This window comes from Echinops telfairi, unplaced genomic scaffold (assembly GCF_000313985.2).
Source record: "Echinops telfairi isolate 266 unplaced genomic scaffold, ASM31398v2 ScPeMD7_7457;HRSCAF=8495, whole genome shotgun sequence".
Classification (NCBI taxonomy): domain Eukaryota; kingdom Metazoa; phylum Chordata; class Mammalia; order Afrosoricida; family Tenrecidae; genus Echinops; species Echinops telfairi.
This window is the reverse complement of record NW_022111357.1, coordinates 23,516,418-23,535,947: the sequence shown is the minus strand read 5'-3', so window position 1 is coordinate 23,535,947 and position 19,530 is coordinate 23,516,418. Positions and strand designations below refer to the sequence as shown.

The 19,530-nt window shown below is 41.3% G+C and overlaps 1 protein-coding gene and 1 non-coding gene across 8 annotated transcripts in view; one reads left to right on the top strand and one right to left on the bottom strand.

Annotated features, from left to right (window-relative positions):
- The window catches only part of USP48 (ubiquitin specific peptidase 48), a 93,976-nt gene extending 77,021 nt beyond the window's left edge, over positions 1–16,955 (bottom strand). For 4 of the 7 annotated variants that reach the window (XM_045298733.1, XM_045298734.1, XM_045298731.1 and 1 more), the window contains exon 1: positions 16,727–16,950. In XM_045298733.1, coding sequence (XP_045154668.1) covers positions 16,727–16,860 — 134 coding nt within the window. In that variant the 5' untranslated portion in view covers positions 16,861–16,950. Of the gene's footprint in view, positions 1–16,726 lie in introns of all 7 variants that reach the window. The other 3 variants (XM_045298736.1, XM_045298735.1, XR_006680890.1) reach the window with 2 other exon arrangements.
- LOC115872794 lies at positions 11,966–12,088 on the top strand. Its single transcript, XR_004048040.1, has one exon. It is a non-coding gene; the product is annotated as a small nucleolar RNA SNORA40 (small nucleolar RNA).
- Positions 16,956–19,530: the final 2,575 nt, after the last annotated feature.

Sequence of the window (19,530 nt, the reverse complement as noted above, 5' to 3'; positions counted from 1 at the left end):
CTACATCAGTGGTAATAACAGAATGGAAATTCTAAGAATGCTGACACAATGTACAAATTGTAACCAGTGGCTAGGAACAAGTGGTATAAAAATTACTAAAGGGAAAATCTAATAAACTGACAAAAGGGTGGGGATACACCTGTTTGTTTATATATGCACAAAATGGCAACAGAAGGATCAAGCTGGAAATAACCATCTTTGATGAGGTGCCTGGGTACTTTCTAACTGCAGGCCAGGGGAAAGGTTATGTGCATGTTCCTATCCCTTTTACACCTTTCTAACTGAATTATGCAATATACACAGGACTGTGTTAAGAGCTTAAATGCCTGTGCACCCTGGTTTGGAAAAGGGTATGATGGCAGTAACAGCCCAAAATCTATTTGCAGAGTCCCCACATAGTTTGAGACTTCACTGAATGCTTTTAGATCATTAACAACAGGGTGTAGATAATCTCACCCATTACCAGTCCAGGGAGGGGCAGTCTCTCAGGGGCTTGCCTCAGTGTGTCCTAGAAAGAGGTCCCCATGCTGGAGATCGGGCCTCCTCCCGCCTCATCCTCCCTCCTCCAGTCATCATCATACACCATCAATTTGGTCAGAAGGCCCCGGGACCAATCTTGTAGTTCCTTCTAAGTCCCAATCGTGGTCCTGGTTCCTGCTTCTGCAGTTTTTACCTGTAACAAATCATGCTTTTGTCCCTTTGCCCCCCATCCTATTATCTCGCGTCTCAATTGTGAGTCCTTGGATGCCATTTCAGCTTCCCTCACTCTGATTATGTGTCTGTGTTTTTGTGCTGTTTAATCACCCACCTCCTCGGTAGGCCTGCTCCATGTCTTCTAATTTTCTCTCTTTTAAGACTTAGTAAATGCTCTCTTTAAATTATATTCAAGATGGGGTCTCTTTTATACTCTAAAACAGGGGTCCTCAAACTACGGCCCTCGGGCCACATGCGGCTAGCTGAGGACATTTGTCAGGCTCATTGGGTGTTTTTGCCCCATTAGGTTTTTTTACTTCAAAATAAGATATGTGCAGAGTGCACAGGAATTTGTTCTTTTTTTTTTTTTTTAACTATAGTCCGGCCCTCCAATGGGTCTGAGGGACAGTGAACTGGACCCATTTAAAAAGTTTGAGGACCCCTGCTCTAAAACAATGTAAAAACACGTGAAGTGTTTTTAAAGTTCTGCTTAAACATATTGTCTTCTAAATTTAAAGAAGTAAAAATAAAAACAAGCTTGACCAATTTATGACTTTGTTAGGTTTATGCCAAAAGCTGGTTTAGAAAATAACTGGAAGCACTTACTAAAGAATTAAAGAATGATTAATCCAGTTTGCCAGGAAGAAATGGAAAAAGAATTGTTTTGTATCGTTAATGTGTACAACTTGAGTCTAATAAGTGAGAGTTTTTGAATGTTACTTTTTCACAAGTAATTTTTCTCTTTTACAAAAAGAAGGTACAAACAAACAAACAAAAATCCCAATCCAGGGACTAGGATGGCAAAAAGGATACAATCTTTCTCTCTCTGAAACAATGAGGGTTACTAAAAAGCTTTCTCAAGGGAAAAAAAAAAATCACAACAAACAGAAATGGGTCTACAAGGTCTTTGAAAGATAGTATTAATAACAGGAATGAAAATATACCCATTAATTTAGCTAATTCTTTCAAATGTGCTTTCAAAGGTGTAATGGCAAGTCTCTCACCTCCACTTAAACAAAGGACTTTTCCCCATGACACATTGGCTGGGGAAAATATACTCCATACAACATCTGCATCATTCTCTCAGAGAAGGTTCCACTGAAACCATTCACATTTCCGTTCCTGGTTCCTGGTGGCGTAGTGGTTACGTGTAGGGCTACTAACTACAAGATCAGCAGTTTGAAATGGCTCAAGGAGACAAAGGCAAGGCTTTCTACTCATAAAGAGCTACAGTCAAGGAAACCCGCAGACACAGCTCTAGCTATTCTGTAGGGTCACTACCGTCCACATCAACTTGCTGGCAGTGAGCTTGGTGGAGATTGTTTTTGGTTCCTGTTGGCAAAATAATAGAGAAAATGAATAAAAAGGGAAAATCTCTCCTTGTCCTCTCACTGCCCCCACATAGGGGAGAGAGGGGAAGGCTTGTAAAGTCACCCAAAATTGACTTCACAAGGTACAAACAAATACTGATCTATGTCTAAAAAAATTACAATAGACCTTTTAAACACAAAATGTTAAAGACTTTCAAAAGCTAATGTGAGAGGTTGGAGATCATTTTCATGATTTGGCCCAAGAATGCTGGCATTGTTCTGTTTACAGCCTCTTCTTTAATTATTAACTGACTAGGCATTAAGGGGCCCTGGTGGTTTAATGGTTAACTGTTGGGCTAACCATTAAGTCAGCAGTTCAAAACCACCAGATGGCTTCACAGAAAAAAGAGGCTTTCTACTCCTGTTAAGTGTTACTGTCTCAGAAACCCACAGAGGCAATTTTACCTTGTCCTAGAGTCACTATGGGTGGGTTTTGTGTTTGTTTTTGACTAAGTATTACTAAACACCATTGGGAAAGTAATTGTGAGGAAGGCTTGAGCAGTCCCAGTCCAGAGTAGACCCTATATGTACTTTCTTGTTCCCATACTTGAAATGCGAGAAGCAAAACAAAAACATGGGTGTGCTTTGCATTAAATGGGACTTAGACTAACCAGTTGCAGCTTTCCAATTGTAGCTTCAGGAAGAGTCCCATATTGAAGTGTGTGGTTGTGGGGTTTTTTTCTCTGTTGTTTCAGAGAGGGGGTGTGGTGGGAGGGGAGGGGAAGAATCTGTCAAAGAACAAACCAAGCGAAGACAAATTATAAGCAGACCCAACTCAAAACTTAAGGACAGATAAAAACTTTAAGGTACTTCACACAAGCACTATTTGTTTTGTTTGTTCCCTGCCTTCGGTCAGCTCCGAATCACGCTACCCTTATGAACTACAGAAGGAAGCACCTCCCGCTCCTATGCCATCCTCACAACTGTTATGCTTCAGTTCACTGTCGAAGCCACTGCTTCTAATCAGCTCATCAAAAACCTCTCTGCTGGGGAGGGAGGGGAAAAAGAGCAGCTGATACCAAGGCTAAAAGAGAAAGAAAATATTTTGAAAATGATGATGGCAATATATGTACAAATGTGCTTGTTACAATTGATGTATGGATTGTTACAAGAGCTGTAAGAGCCCCCAATTAAATGATTTATTTTTTTAATTCACTTTAAAAATTATGTATCATGAGACACTTAGATATATTTTCTGAAGGCATAAAATACTGTACTCAAATCTTGTTTGGAAATAAAATACTTAATAAGACATTCTTTAAAAAAAAAGAAAGAAAGAAAGAAACTCTGCTGACTTTCTACCAACCATGTTGTCCTTTTCCAGGGACTGGGCTCTCTCCAAGGACATATCCAAAGTATGTGTGATAAAGTCTCATCATCCTCCAAGTAGCACTCTAGCTGTACTTCTTCCAAAACAGATTTGATTGCTCTTCTGACTACACACAGTAACTTCAATATTCTCCAGTTTTGCTTATTCGTTGTCTGGATTTCATATGCACATGAGGCAGCTGAAAATACGGTGACTTGGATCACACAAAACTTACTCCTCACAGTGACATCTTTTGCTCCTTAACACTTTGAGGTCTTGTGCAGATTTGTCCAATGCAGTATGTCCTTTGATATCTTGACTGCTGTATCCAGAGGCTCTGATTTTGAACATGAATGCTGAAGACTATAAGAATGTATGAGTTTCCAGGCAAGGGGACTCTTGATATGTAGCTCTGGAAGAAAGGGAGACTGGACGGATGGTTTATAACAAGCCCTTCTCTATTTAACAGAGGCAGATATTTATCTGTTTATCGCGGTGTTTATCTGTACAAAATAGGCAGGATAGGCAATCTTACAAAGATGGCACCTATCAGGAGAAAGGCTTTTTTTAAAAAATCATTTTATTGCAAGTTCTTACAGATATAACATTCCACAGTTCAGTCACATCAAGCAGTATTGTGCAATTGCTACCATACTCAGTTTAGTTTAGAAACATGTTCTTTCTTATTGAACTCCTGGATATCAGCTCGGTTCCTGTAAGAGCTCTCAATAAAATGATTTTAAAATTTTTTATGCCTCTCTCTACTCCTGATGCTATGAATTTCTTCATATAGTCCAGCTTCTGTTTGTTCAGCACACACATTAAGTAAGCATGGTAAAAAGATACAACCCTGATTCATACCTTTCCTGATTTTAAGTCGTGCAATATGCCTTGGTCTGTGTTAAGGTTTCACATGAACCCAATTACACGTTCTGGAATTCCTATTCTTCATAATCCAAGTTTGTTCTGATTGACACACGTCAATAAAGCACAATTAAACATTTTCCTGGCATTCTCTGCTTTCAACCAAGATCCAATCCACCTGACATCAGCAATGCCATCTCTTTGTGTCACACCCTCTTCTGAATCTTGTGGCAACATACTGCTGTAACCACCGTTGAATGCGCTTCTGCAAAATTTTACTAGCAGGTAAATGCTTTCAATGATGTTGTTTGATAATTTCCACATTCTATTGGATATCTTTCTTTGGAATGGGTGCAAATGTGGCTGTCTTCCCATTTGTTGGCCAGGTAGCTGGCTTCCAAATTTCTTGACATAGACAAATTAATGTTTCCAGTGCTTCTATCAGCTTGTTGAATCATTTCAATTGGTATTCTCTCAATTAAGGGAGCCTAGTTTTTTGGCTAATGCCTTCATGTTCTTTTTCATAGGTTACCGACCTCTTGAAATGGTTGTGTCGACTAGTTATTTTTGTTACAGTGTTATTTGGTACACTGTATTCCTTCCAGCTTTTTCTTCATCTTTCTTCCCCCCCAGCTTATTTTGATGTTTCCTGCATCATCCTGCATTTTGCCCATAGAATCCTTCAAGACTCAAACTTTTTTTCTCCTTCAGGTCTTTCAGCTTGAAATATGAGCATGTTCTTCCCTTATGACTTTATAACTCTAGGTCTTTGCACATTTCATTATAATACTTTGTCTTTTTTGGGCTGCCCTTTGAAATTTTCTATTCAGCTTTTATTTAATCATTTCTTCCATTTGCTTTAATGGAAGAAAAAAGGAAAAACAATGCTCAAGGCCAAATTTCAGTGTCTCTTCCAAAATCCACTTCAGCCTTTCTTGTCTTTTTAAAGATCTTTTGCTTTCTTCATGTATCATGTTTTTTATGCCATTCTACAATTCATCAGGTCTTGTCATTAGTATTCAATGTGTCACTTCTGTTCTTGGGGATGTGTTCTACCATCCTCCATGAGAACGAACTGTCTCAGAAGTGGAAGCACAGAGAAACTCCAGGACCTTCAGAAGAGCCACTAGTGGAACACATTTGGGATCTGTGTATGAAGTGGTGGGGGCCAAGACCCGAGGCTGTGGCACAGAGGCCATGGACAGAGCAGAGGAGTCAAGCAAAGAACAGAGGCTACAGCAAGAATATGAGAGAGAAAAGAGAATCAGTGCTGAAACTACGAGACAATGAGGCAGAACAGGTAGGTGGACTTCCTGGTGCCAGAGAGAGAGAGACTGAGACAGACCCGCAAGAGGCTATGTGCCTGAGAGGCTGAGGCTGGGACTGAAAAGAAACTTTTACTTATTGGCTGGGAAAGGTGCTGCTGTGGACCAATGACTATATCCTTACTGCTTACTGATCCTGACTTGTAATCTGTTAAACGTCCCTAATAAACGCTCTTAATTTTGAGTACTGTCTGTTGAGTTTTATGTAGCGGTTGCAACTGATTATCAAACCCAAAAAGCAATTATGTCATGGGAGGAATGGTTGGTGTCAGAATAGGGTAGAGGAGAATGGAGGGTGGAAGCATGTCTGGCCTCTGTTATGACAATCAAGTAGACTTGGATTCTCCTCCCTTGTGTAGTAGCAAAGGAGGTCAGATATGGTCTGCATACTGTTTTCATGGACTCTGAACCGATTCAGAGCAATAGCAATGAAAGAATTTCAGAATTGATTAGAAAGGGTAGGAAAAAGAGAAAAAAGTCAACGTGACTAAACCGGTGCTTTGACGGTTAATTGTAACATTAAATGTACCAAAATATATGTGCCCCAAGTAAATGAGAAATCTTGGAATAAGCCTAGACTGCTAACTTTAAAATAAATGTTTATAGGGGGTGCAGGGAAGCAGGGGGAAAAAATGAGGAGCTGATGCCAGGGGCTTACGTGGAGAGCAAATGTTTTGAGAATGATGAGGGTAACAAATGTACACATGTGCTTTATACAACTGATGTATGTATGGATTGTGATTAAGAATTGTATGAGCCCCAATAAAATTACTAAAAATAATAATGTTTATATAAGAATGAAAAAAAGGATGCTACAAACAATATTACCCCAGCTTTCCGTTATCCTAAGTTCAACATACTCTTCATAATTTGCATGGTAAAGCATAGGGACAAAGCAGACATAACACACACACCTGCTACACTGTGCCGGGGCTGGAATTCTGGGCACTAGAGGTTTTCAGAAGGCTACAGTGGGAGCCCTACACCCATTTGGACTATCTGGGTCCTTGGAGACTGTCAACCAGAAAAGCTTTGCTCTCAGGCAGTTTGCTGCTACTTCCTTGGGGGTGAGGAACTTGCTCTTGGGAACTTGCCTGGGTGTGCCCTTTGTGGCAATGATAGTCACCTGGTTATTATGAGTCTTACCCTCAACCAAGGTGGCAGAAGGGGTCTGAACCAATCTGGTAGCTTTTCGTTTTGCAATAGTGTATGCACTGATATCAAGGTCCGTTTTCCAGTTTATGTAGTACTGCCTGCAATTATCATGATCTGCCACCAATTACGATTTTGTGAGTTTCCTTTGTGTTCAGTGTCCTATTTAAGTACCCACATGACAAGGAATCCTCGGACACCGTTATGGCCTCATGCAGACGGTCTCCCTCTCCAGATGACTTGCCTTTGATTTGTCTTTGTTCTACTTAAGAACAAATGAATCTCTCAAATATATTTGAATTTGAGGTTTTTTCCCCACAGAACAATAGTTAACTTTGAGCTCTGAGGTAAAATACTGGACTTATACTTCATTCGTATGATGGTGGTGTTAAAATTAACAATTAGCAAAAAGAATGTCCAGTTGGGAAAAGAGCATTCAGGAGAGGCAATCTGACATGCTCTGGCTTCCCTACTGCCACAAGGCCAAGGTCAGACATGCTTCCACCCTTCTTTACCTACTATGACGTCAATCATTCCTCCCATGGCATTCTACTTCTATTCTGGGTTCACTGTTTCATTCTAACTAACAGCCCAACAGAACTCACAGGTAATACTTACCATTAAAGGGGTTTATTAGGGAAGTTAACATGTTACCAACAAGCCAGGATCCGAAAATATTAAGGAGAGAGTCATTAGTCCACAGCAATCCCTACTCAGCCAATAGCCAAGTCTTTCTCTAATTCTCAACGTCTCAGCCTCCGTGGTCAAGGAAGTCAGCTAGCTAGCTCATAGTCTCGGGGCTGCTCCTCTGTTCTCTCACAGTCTCCTTGCATCGGCTCCTTAGCTGTCTCATGGTCTTCGTGCCAGTGTCTGATCCTGCCTCCACCACTTTCAACAGAATCCCTAACAAGCTCCACTGCTAGGGCTCCCCTTCCTTTACCAGTTCTGAGACTTCTCTGTGCTCCCAACTGGCTCTTATATAGAGGTCTGTCTCTCTGAAGACCATATCCCCAAGGAAGTAAGGGGCAGTGACTGGGTTCATAACTTCTACTAAGTGGACACTTAATCCCCACTGTCCTACAGTAGCATAAGCGAAAACTCTCTCCCAAGTGAGATTATAGCCACAGGCATAGAGCTGAAAATCTTTAATATAATGGTTCTCAACCTTCCTAATGCTATAACCCTACAGTTCCTCATGGTGTGGTGACCCCCTCCCCAACCATAAAATTATTTTCGTTGCTACTTCATAATTTTGCTACTGTTATGAACCGGGTGACCCCTGTGAAAGGGTCATTTGACCCACAGGTTGAGAACTGCTGGCCTAATACATCACATAAGGAATTTTGGCTAGGCCCTACTCAACACCACACACAGAGAACCGGTAAGACAAAGTAGAACTGCTCCTGTGGGTTTCCAAGACTATAAATCTTTACAGGAGTAGAAAGACTCCTCTTTCTTCCTGGTTCAGTCATGACTGAGGAAGCAAAACATGAATGGAACCGCACTTATAAAATGTGGGAGAACCAGAACCAAAATGGGGAAATTATGGGTCAATACCCTGCTAGAATCTTAATTAGTCTCTCTCTCAGAAAACACGGGAATGTACAGATTGCTTAGCAACCAAACTCTTGACTGACAAGAATTGGAAACAACAGTGTTCCACTCAAAGATGGCAGCCAAACACTAAGCTTTGTCGATCTCTAGAGTCCAGGCATTTATCCAATCCCCCCACATCATGTTCCTAAAAGGGCTCACTACTTTTTTGAGCCTCCCATTCCAGAGCTTGTCTATTAATGTTTCCCATTACAGTTATCATTCCAATTCAGCAAATTTCTAAAATTCAGGTCTGTCCCGATTTTGTATCTGTTGGCCATGAATGAATGGGCTCTAATTTGTTAAAAGCCCTGATTTCAAAAGCGCTCAAACTTACTTAAATATCATCTATTGTTTTTTTCATAATAAAAGACAAACACCTCAATATATAAAAGCATCAATCTCATACTCAGTTGGTAGAATCTTTCCCCTCCTCTTTTAAGCACTTGGCTTCTAGCCAGTAAGAGTGGGTAGAACAGACTGCACTGTGTATCCCTGGTCACCTTACTGCTAACACACCTTTGTTGACCCATGGTCTATACCAGGATAGTTCAGGAAATTACTATGGATTAAAGCAAGTCTCCACAAAATATGTATTCAGATCTGAACTCCTATACGTGAGTGTGATATAATGTAATGATCTTCCATGGAGAGATGGGAAAAACGACTTCATGCACTTATACAAGAGGGACCTGAGCAGGTGGTACTGACATTTTCTAATATAATCTTCGTTTTAAATTTGGATTCTTAAATTTGGAAAGATGCCATCATTCACCTATGATATTGACAAAGATCTTTTAAAAGTTAATATTCATCAAAGGCAAGGCCAGAAAAACAGGCATGCTCATACACTGTTGGTAGAAGCCTAACAACTCGAGAAGCAGATAGTAATGTATTTACAAGAACGCCTCCAAACAAACACACTCAATGTCAATGAGTCAATTCGGACTCAGAAGCATTAAAAGATCTTAACAAGAAAACAATAAATAATAAAAGAAAAAGGAGGAGGAAAAGAAAGAAGGTGAAATGGACAAATACCCTAACAGGAACATTATTAAGTACTTTGGAGTATACTTTGGAGTATTTAAGATGTAATATTACGCAATGATTATAAATTACTTTTCAAACTCTTCAATGTCCTGGGGGAAATATTCCAAACAAGCAAATGTACATACAAAGGAGCCCTGGTAGCACAAGTGGTTTAAAAGCCTGCCTGTTAGCTGGAAGGTGCTTTCCAACCCAATGGCCAATCTGCAGGAAACTTGGTGGCAGTCTGCCTCTGTGAAGCCCACCCCTGGGAAACTACAGGCAGCCCTGCTCTGTCTTGGAGTTGTTAAGAATTAGAACCCAACAGACACACACACAAGATGTCTTTTTTTTTTTTCATGTCTTAAAACTCATAGAGACCTTATAGGACAGAGCAGAATTTCTCCTGTGGTTTTCTGAGACTAAATCTCTATAGAAGTAGAAACTTCATCTTTTCTCGAAGTGTGGCTCGGTGATTTCAAATCTTGTGATTAGCAGCTGGGGAAGTAACTCAATAAGGCTTCTTTGTTTTTATGTAGGTACAGAAAAATCAAGAGGAATATGAATATATTATTATCTAGATATGTTCTCTGAGTGGTAGTCTTTATTGGACATGAGTTCATTAGCTCAGCAATGAGATCTGACTCACAAGAAACCTCATATGAATAAATAAAAAAGTATTGCCATAAAATCATAGAAACCTTGATGAAACAAAAATATCAAAAATGTGAAGCTATTGTTTTCCAGCATAACCTTCATATAAGTCTATACACTTCTAAAGTGGTTTTCCATCTAACCGTCCCCCCAATAAATTTGTGCTTTTCAATTTACAACATACCAACTTTGTCATGTCAGTTTTGGAACCCTTGAGGGAAATATGTGTTCTTTTCAATAGTCTTAGAGTTTAAGGAAAAAGAAGTCTGAAGGGGCAAGATCAGAGCTGTAGAGTGTATGGGATAAAGTTTCCCAAAAAATTCCCATAGGACAGCCCTTGCTACCCTCAAAGAATGAGCAGGTGCATCCTTCATGATGGGAAAAATTCCTTGGGGCAATTTTTCTGGTCTTTTTCTCAGCAAGGTTATTTCAACCTTTAAAAAGATATTTACAATAAGCCCCCTTATGGTCCTTCATGAAAATCTACCAAGATTCCGAAACTCTAAACTCACTGCCATCACGTCAATTCCAACTCAGAGCAACCCCATAGGGCAGAGTAGAACGGCCCTTGGGTTTCAGAGATTGCACATGTTTATGTGAGTAGAATGGCTTCATCTCTCTCCCATCAAAACAAACCCGAATTCTGTGCCACTGAGTTGGTTCCGACTCACAGTGACCCTACAGAACAGAGTAGCCCAGTGTGAAACCCACTTTACCACCAGGGCTCCTTTTAGGCTCATTCCAATGCCTTAAAAAGGAGGTACCTGCAATTAAATTCAAAGCAGAAAGGTCACCTCAAAAGGTTATGTATGGTGACTGTATTTTGAGATTCCAAAAGTGTAATTTTGATTACTCCAAACTAAAAATGTTGGTTTAACCAGACTAAGACAAGGGTATTACAGGGTGAACTTGCCTGCAGCCATCCCCAGATCAGAGGCATGTTTAAACATTATATTTATAATAAACTCACATATGTAAAACTGGAACACCAGGAGTAATATCCTTTGACTTACTCTTGTATAACTAAAATTCATTTAGTTTTATCCAAGCTTCTCAAATTATCATGTACATTGGTGGGTATATCATATATAAAAAGCACAAGAAAAACATACTATCTCCAAACTGAGAAGTAAAATTGTATCTGAAGCGTCCTCATATACAGAAGTTCCAAAGAATCACCAAGAAAGGTACAAGAGTTAAAACATGAATTCAGCAAAGTAGCAAGGTACAAGCCCACACATATACATCAGATGGGTGTTTACATATCAGCAACAGGAAAAGGAAATTAAGAAAACAAGTCCATTTATACTAGTGTCTAAAAGATTAAAACATCTAGCAATAAATTTAACCAAGGAGGTAAAAATATACTGAAAATTATAAACATTACTGATAGAAATGCAGTAATTTAATCTAAACACACATTCTGTGTGCACGGATCGCAAGACTTATTACTGTTGTTATGCTGTCACTATTACCCAAAGCAATCCATATTGAATGCCCATCAAAAATCCAACAGCCTTTCTTTAAAGAAATGGAAAAAATCATCAGTCCTCAAATTTATATCCATTGCAGGGGGCAAGTGATTTTGACAAAAGTACTAAGTCAATTCAATGAGTAAAGAACTCAAAACTTAACTCAGAACTCTTGAAACAAAGCTTAAACATTTAGTTTTCAACAATGTAGCCTTAGTTGTCAACAACCAGCCTTAACTGCAACAACAAAGCGTAACAAAGCCAAAACTCACTGTTATTGAGTGGATGCTGACTCATAGCAATCATAGAGAAGAGGGTTCAAGGTAGAACTGTGCCTCCAGATTTCTGAGATTGTAACTCTTTATGGGCAAGAAAGGCTTATCTTTATAAGAAGAAGCAGCTGGTGGTTTTGAACTGCCAACCTTGCAGATAGCAAGTACAACATGTAACCACTATACCACCGGGTGCCTTAAAAACACAACATCAAAACATAAATAGAAAATTTTCTGCACTTGTGTTTGTGTTTAATTAGTGGACAAACACTCAAAGACAGGTGCAAGAATAGATCCTCTTTTGCAATCCAAAACTCATTGTGCAGCATGAGTTTTGATACAGATCAGAAGGGACATGTCACTAAACCAGTCACTGGAGCACAGAAGCCTTGTGTCTGACAGATGTGGACACTGTTCCCAGGCCTTGCTTTTGAGGTGCTTCAGACGAAACACAAACCAGGGACTGCAAGGGGTTTCAACTCAATGTTCAGGCTATCTGAGATTGAGAGGAAGGCAGAATGAATGAGATCCAAAGATGCATGAAATGTCTGACATTTGTCCATAATGAAGGTTAAAGCGGTGTAACCAGAACTGACAGATCTGAGATTAATGCCTACTGGACAGAATCTTGACAACGGTGGGTTTTAGCATAGGTTCCTTAAAAAGGGCTATCTTGAAGATGAGCTTTTACAAGATTTAGAGGAACTAAATAGTAACCAATGGATGACAAAGACATGTAAAAAACTCCTTAAATAAAATTTATTAACATTAAATAAAATTTATAAAATAAAAACGTTTACAATCTAGAAAGTAAAAAAAAAAGGATAATTAGGGCTTATCAAAATTGGGACTTCATTAAAACTTTTATGTAATAAAATACTTTACCAACAAAATGAAAAAGAAATTTATCTATTAAGGATTTGCCATCCAGTATACATTAACAACAACAAAAAACAATCAAAGTATGGGCAAAGGACTTGGGTAGACTTGCCGCAAAGATAAATACAAATAGACTGACGGAAAGATTCTTAGCATTAGTAGTCATTAAGGAAATGCAAATCAAAACCAAAATCAGGTAACAATTGGAGGAGTGCATGACAAGTTGGCTGCAAGGTCAGCAGTTCATAGCCACCAGCAGCACCAGGGGAGAAAGCTGATGCTTTCTACTTCTGTAGAATCACAGCCGCAGAAACTCCCAAAGGCAGTTGTACCCAGTCCTACCCAAAGTCACCAGCATCAGAACGGACCCCATGGCAGCGAGTGTTGTTTGTTTGCTTTTTGAGAGAATGACTATTATAAGAAAACAAGTGATGGTAAGGACATTCTGACGAGATAGTGTAGTCACTTTGGAAAATTAATCATAAAGCACTATAACCATTCATTCATTTCTGTGCTTACCCAAAATAATCAAAAGGACTCAGTTACATGTGTGTCATTGCTAATTGCAGCAATATTCATTCACCGAAGTCAAAAGGTGAAAATAACTCACATCCATGAGCAAATTAATTTTAAAAAACAAAATGTAGTCTCTCTAAAGACTAGAAGATTACTAAACTATAAGGAGAAATGAAGTCCTGCTACATTTGTGACCTAGATGAATCTTGAAAGCATTTTGAGGAGTAAAGTAAGTCAGACGTAAGGGCAAAATACTGCATAGTCCTGCTTAACTGAATTTGCTAGAAGAGAACAGACCAAAGCTTCCTTGTGTTAACAGGGGCAGCTGGCAGGGGAACTGAGGAGTTATTTGGGCATTGGCTGATGAGTTTCTGTTAAGGGAGCTGGAAAAAAATTAGAAACAGACAGTAGTACTGGTTGAACATCATGGTAAATGTAATTTAAACTTAACTCAGCCAGCAAGTCTATTCTGATTCATAGCAAACCTGTCGGACAGTGTAGACCTGTTCCTGTGGGTTTCCGAGACTCTTGAACTCTATGAAGTAGAAAGCCTTGTGCTGAGCAGCCCAATGTGTAACCACTATGCCACCAGGGTTCCTGAAATTAATTAATGTCACCTTTACATGTAATTATACATATAAAAATATACGTGCAAAAATAGTTGAAATGACAGGTATTTTGTGTATATATTTTGCTACAATAAGAAAATTCAAGTGTGGATGGACAAAAGTAGTTTGATAAGCTTGTTTAAAATGAATCCCCCTTTTCCATACACTGGGGTCTAGTACATAATGTGTTATTAAATATACTCAAATGAATTTGCTAGTTACCAGAGAGTCATGACAAACCAATATGTATGATATAAAACTGCTCTAGGGGATCTTCCTAAAGCAGATTGCTAAATCCGTCTAACCCAGAGGGTTTAAACTGCCAACCTTTCAGCTAGTAGTTGAGCACTTAGCCATTTGCACAGCCTAGAGCAGAGGTTCTCAACCTGTGGGTCTCGACCCCTTATGGGGTCAAACGACCCTTTCGTGGGGGTTGCCCGAGTCAGTAGTAATATTACAGTTACGAAGTAGCAACGAAAATAATTTTATGGCTGGGGAGGTCACCACAACATGAGAAACTGTATTAAAGGGTCGAGGTATTAGGAAGGTTGAGAACCACTGGCCTAGAGATTCCCCGTGCAAATTTATTCTGGAAGAAAACAAATTAAAAAGGTGAAAAAATATGATTATAGGGGAAAAGGAATGAGGGGGGGGGCTTTTTTGATATTTGACTAAAAACTGCTAAAACCTAGGGCTAAGTAGGGGGTTCTTAGAAAGCCAAAACCACAAGCACGAACGAAAAAAGTTGATAATTGCACTACATTACCATTTAAAACATTTGTGCTGCATGCAACACCAACAAGAGTGTGAAAAGATAACACAGAAAGGGGGAATATGTAAACTATGTATCTGGTACAGTATTGGTATCCAAAATATATAAAGCACTGTCATAACTCAGTAACAATAAAACCAATAATCCAATTTAAATAAACAAAAGATTTAAACTGACAATTCTAGGCAGATGATATATAAATGACAAATGAAAACATGCTCCACATTTTATTAGTCACCAGGAAAATACAAGTCAAAACTACAATGTAACCCCACTTCACACAGACTAGGGCAGCAGCTATAATTAAAAAAGACAAGACATCACCAATGTAAAGAAATTGGAACCATTATACACTGCTTATGGATGTGTACTGGTATCTTCCCACCCACTCCCGGACACACTGTACTTTGAAAAACAGTTTGATAGTTGTCTGAAATGTTAACTATATGACCGTAGCAATTTCACTACTAGGTTTGTACCCAAGAGAAATGAAAACACACATCCAAGCAAAAATTTGTACACAATTGTTACGAGGAGCATTACTTGTAACACTCCAAATCCATAAAGTCCACATATTGATTAATAAACAAAATAAAAATGCCATTTTGCCTGAGGGTTATCCATCAGGTTTCCTTAGCGTAATTTTTCTCCCATGAAACTGATAGGTGGATTCAAACCACGAACCTTTCCATTAGCAGTCAAGTACTTACTTAGCCACTGGGCCACCGGCACTCCTCATCCAATGGGGTAGACCAAAAACCAAACTCACTGCCATCGACTCGTTGCCAACCCATAGTGACCTTATTGGACAGGGTAGAACTGTGTCTGCTGAGTGTCCAAGACTTACAGGAATAGAAAACTGTCTTTCTCCCATGGGGCAGATGGTGGTTTTGAACTGCTGACCTTGCAGTGAGCAGCCCAAAATGTAACCACTATGTCACCAGGGCTCCAACCAATGCACCGGGGGAAAAGTAAATTTAAAGAAAGGAGGTTAGAGTTCTGCATGTAACTGGGTGGGGAGAGGGGTACTGGCGCTAATCTAATGGGTAAAAAGGTTTCTTTTAGGGGAGAACAAAAATGTTATAAAATTGTTGCACAATCCTATAAATACACTTTAAAAATAGTGAACTGTGCACTTTAAATAGACGAACTGGATAGTATATTACATACTTCAATAAAACTTTTGCAGTTGTTTTTTAGCTACTTGGAAGCATAACTTTGCAATCGCAATTTAAAGCTTAATCGAAGACATTCACAGCCAATTTCTGCTCCCCCACTACTTCCGTTAAAATCAGAACTATTATAAGAACCCATTTAAATCTTCTGGCTAACCTGGAAGCTATTTGTGCTGAGATACTAAGCCTTGATATATCCTATTGTCATTCCGGTATTTACTACTGTAGTCACAATTGTATTCTTTTCTTCACTTCCCAAGCCAGAGACCCATACCTTCCATTCCTTGGAAATCCCCCTGGGGGGTTGTATAAAGTCTATAAAGCAAGTTCGGCTTGGCAAAGCCTATTCAAGCAACATTCCAGAACAAAAACTATCGTTCCCGCGTTAAAAGACAAGAAGAAACAGACGCAAAGTCGAAAGATCAGATCTCAAAGGAGTTAACGACAGGCAAAATTCAGAGGCTACGCAAAACTGAAGGGCAGTACTTCCAGCTCAAACTTGATACTGAGTGGTACCGACTGTGGACGATTTTAAAAATAAAAGCTAAAAAAACACCAAACCAACTGGAGGTGGAAGATACCAATAACTTAGGCTGACCATACCTTTTCCTAAAGCTGTCCTTTCCAAAAATAATAGCAAGGTGATCAAGCTTTCGGCGCCAACACTAACACAAAACCCAGCTGTGATGAAGTTTACTTTGAAAAAGTTCCCTTTTCACAAAAGAAAAAGCCGAACCCTAGTCAAGATATACGAACCAGCAGCGTATACGAAATAAGCTCTCCGTTTCTGACTTCCACCATCTCCACCGCCATCTTCAAGATGAGAACCCAGCACCCTTCCTTCCTAAAAGGCTTTCGACATCACCACAACGCAGAGCCCGGGAACCCTGCGTTTCCCAGAACGCCCAGGCAACGGAAAGGAGGAACCCTCCACCTCGCCCCTTCTCCAGGCCGCCCAATGCACGCAGCGACGGTCGTCTTCCGTGCCCTCGGGCTTTCCAAAGCCGGGCTTGAAGGAGCCTCGAGGACCGGTGCCCGAGCCTCACCTGCACACGCCGCGAATGCACGGCTCCAGCCAGATGCGGTAGGCGGTCTCGATGTGTTCCTGCGACACCTCCTCGGGCCGCACCGTCTCCGCCCAGCGCCAGGCCGCCTTCTCCAACTGCAGCCGCGGAGCCATGGCCTCAGCCCGCGGAATGCTCCCAGAGCCGGGCCTCCGCCGCCGCCTTCGCCTCCAACGCCGCCCAAATGGTTCCCGCCACCTGCCACCGACGGGAACCAGGCGCTCCCACAGCCAGCGGGCCGGCCAGTCAATCACCTGTGCGCGCCACTGCCGCTGCGCCCGCCCGCGCCCCACCCTTACGACCAGCCGCAAAGCGCCGCCGCCGACACCCGACAACCCCCGCGCCTGCGGACGTTGGAAATGTACTTCCCTGCTGTGGTGGACGCATGCGCGTTCCCGGCAGTCTCTGCGCCTGACACACCTCTGCCCGACTGGCAGGGCTAGGGGAAGCGGTGGTGCAAATCTGAGGAAGCAGCGTTTCCACTACTGTCCCGGGTAGCGTCCTGCGTACCTACTCTCTAATCATCCCGCGTCTCGAGAGCAGAAGGCTACTTATTCTGGCCCTCCGTCCATGGCCTTCCCCTTTAACCACGCGAGAGACTACTCAACGCTTGGAATACTGGCGGGGGCCTGATAAGAGTAGAAACCAGGTCACCAAAATAAAAAACAGGTCAGCTCGCTGAAGGGACGTACCAGGCTTTTCTTGAGCTGGAACGGGACTACGAATCCCGGCATGCCTTGCGTTCGGGGTCTCGTTGAATGTTAGGCATGCCGGGATTTGTAGTCTTTGAGATGGAGAGCTCGTTGATTCCCGATTAAGCGAGGGTCCAAGCCTAGTTTCTCCAAATGCAGTGACAACGTTGCAGCTCAATGATTCTCCCCGAGACTCAAAATGCCATATAATTATTTACAATTAATTTCGTGAGTGCTCCAGGTTTAACAGTACTTCCGTTTTGCAATTCCTGCCCCCAGACATAAAAGAGTAGCTTTATCAGAACAAACTGTAAAGGGCATAGAGTGCACATAGTGAAGTCCTTACCTTTGAATGACAGCCCTGAGAGGTATACTACGCATGAACTTATGCTACAGCTGCTTTCCAGCCGGGTTACCTTGGATGCCTGATGATGTGCTATCAATTAGACATTCACTGAAGGCATATTGTAAACAACCTGGGGGCCCTGGCGTTATAAGGGAGAAGAGGTGTAACACAAAGGTTCCTTCTCAGTCTTAGGGACGATACATGGAGTACTTGGAAAAAAGCCTATTAGGAGCAATAACCCTAAGCCCACCCTCGAAAATGAGTAGATCTTTACCAGGATAAAAATAAGTCACCATTCTAAATAAAGCCACAATAAGCACACAAGGGAGAGAAACCCCTTGATGTGTGAGGACCACTGTTGTAAGCGGGAACACCCCAAATGCAAGTGTATTCTACAGAGAACTTTTATTAAGCCTTAGGAGCCCTGGTACTATAATGGTTATGCTTTGGGCTGCAATCCACATGATAGGCAGTTTGAAACCACCAGCAATTCTGCAAGAGAAAGACTTGGCTTTCTACTCCAGTAAACAGTTGCAGTCTCGGAAAACCCACAGGGCTTGCTATGAGTTAGCGTTGGTGAGTTTGGTTTGGGGTTATTAAGTCTTAAACAGAACAAGGGCAAACCATCTGGATGAGGGAGGCCATCAGCATGATGGTGTCTGTATTACAGCCCTGGTTTGCAAAAGGGTATGAATGGCAGTGACACCTCCAATCCATTTGCAGAGCTCCTACTTAAATTAAGCCTCCCTTGAATGATTTCATATCATTAACCAAGGGTGTAGATAATCTTTCCCTTAAAAAGAATGCCGAGGAGAGCTTCACCTCACTCTGGCCAGCCCAGGGAGGGGCAGTCTCTTTCTCAGGGGCTAGCTAGGTGTATCCTTAATGGAAGTCACCCTACTGGAGAAGGCACTGGGGGTCCCATAGTTTTGAGTCATAACCTGTCGGTTTGGCCCTGACTGCTTTGGTTCGATGGCCCTGGACCAATCTTGTAAGCTCTTCTATCTAACAGTGCATGGTGTCCCAATTATGGTCCCACCCCTGTTTCTGGAATATTGATCTGCCACCAATGGTGCTTTTGTGGCAGGTTCTGTTGCCCATCCCTATACCTTACTTATCTCAAGTCTCAATTGTGACCCACCGCCATTTCACCCTCTTGGTGGTGGTCTCCCTCATCCAGATAATGTGGCTGTTTCTTTGTCTCTTTTAAAACAATAAATGTTCTCTTTACACTGTATTCGAGATGGGGTCTCTTTTGTGCCCTAAAACATGTCCATAGGGCTCATGACAATGTAGCTAATTTTAGAAGGTTAAAACATTGTTACAGTCAAGATGGACACCAGATCCATGTACAGGCAGGACTACCAAAGGGGAGGGGACCATGATTGGGATCCAGGCACTACTGCAGATGAGGAAACCACCCTGCCCTGGGTGGGGCTCCACCTTTCAACCCTGGTAACTTTATTTCCATCTAGAACACACCCAGGCAACTCCCTGAGGGTATGACCTCCCTTCCCTTGGCTGCCTAGAGAAGCAACACTGTTTGAAACACACTCTGCCTTAGAAAGAGCTCATTGGAGGCTGAATTTATATGGAGATTTAACATGTATTCAGGGCTCCCACTGACATTTGCTCTCAAACAGTGTTGTTGTTAGGTGCCATTGAGCGGGCTCTGAACTATAGCGACCCCAGTACAACAGAATGAGACACTGCCCAGGGTCCTGTACCATCCTCACAATTGTTCCTAT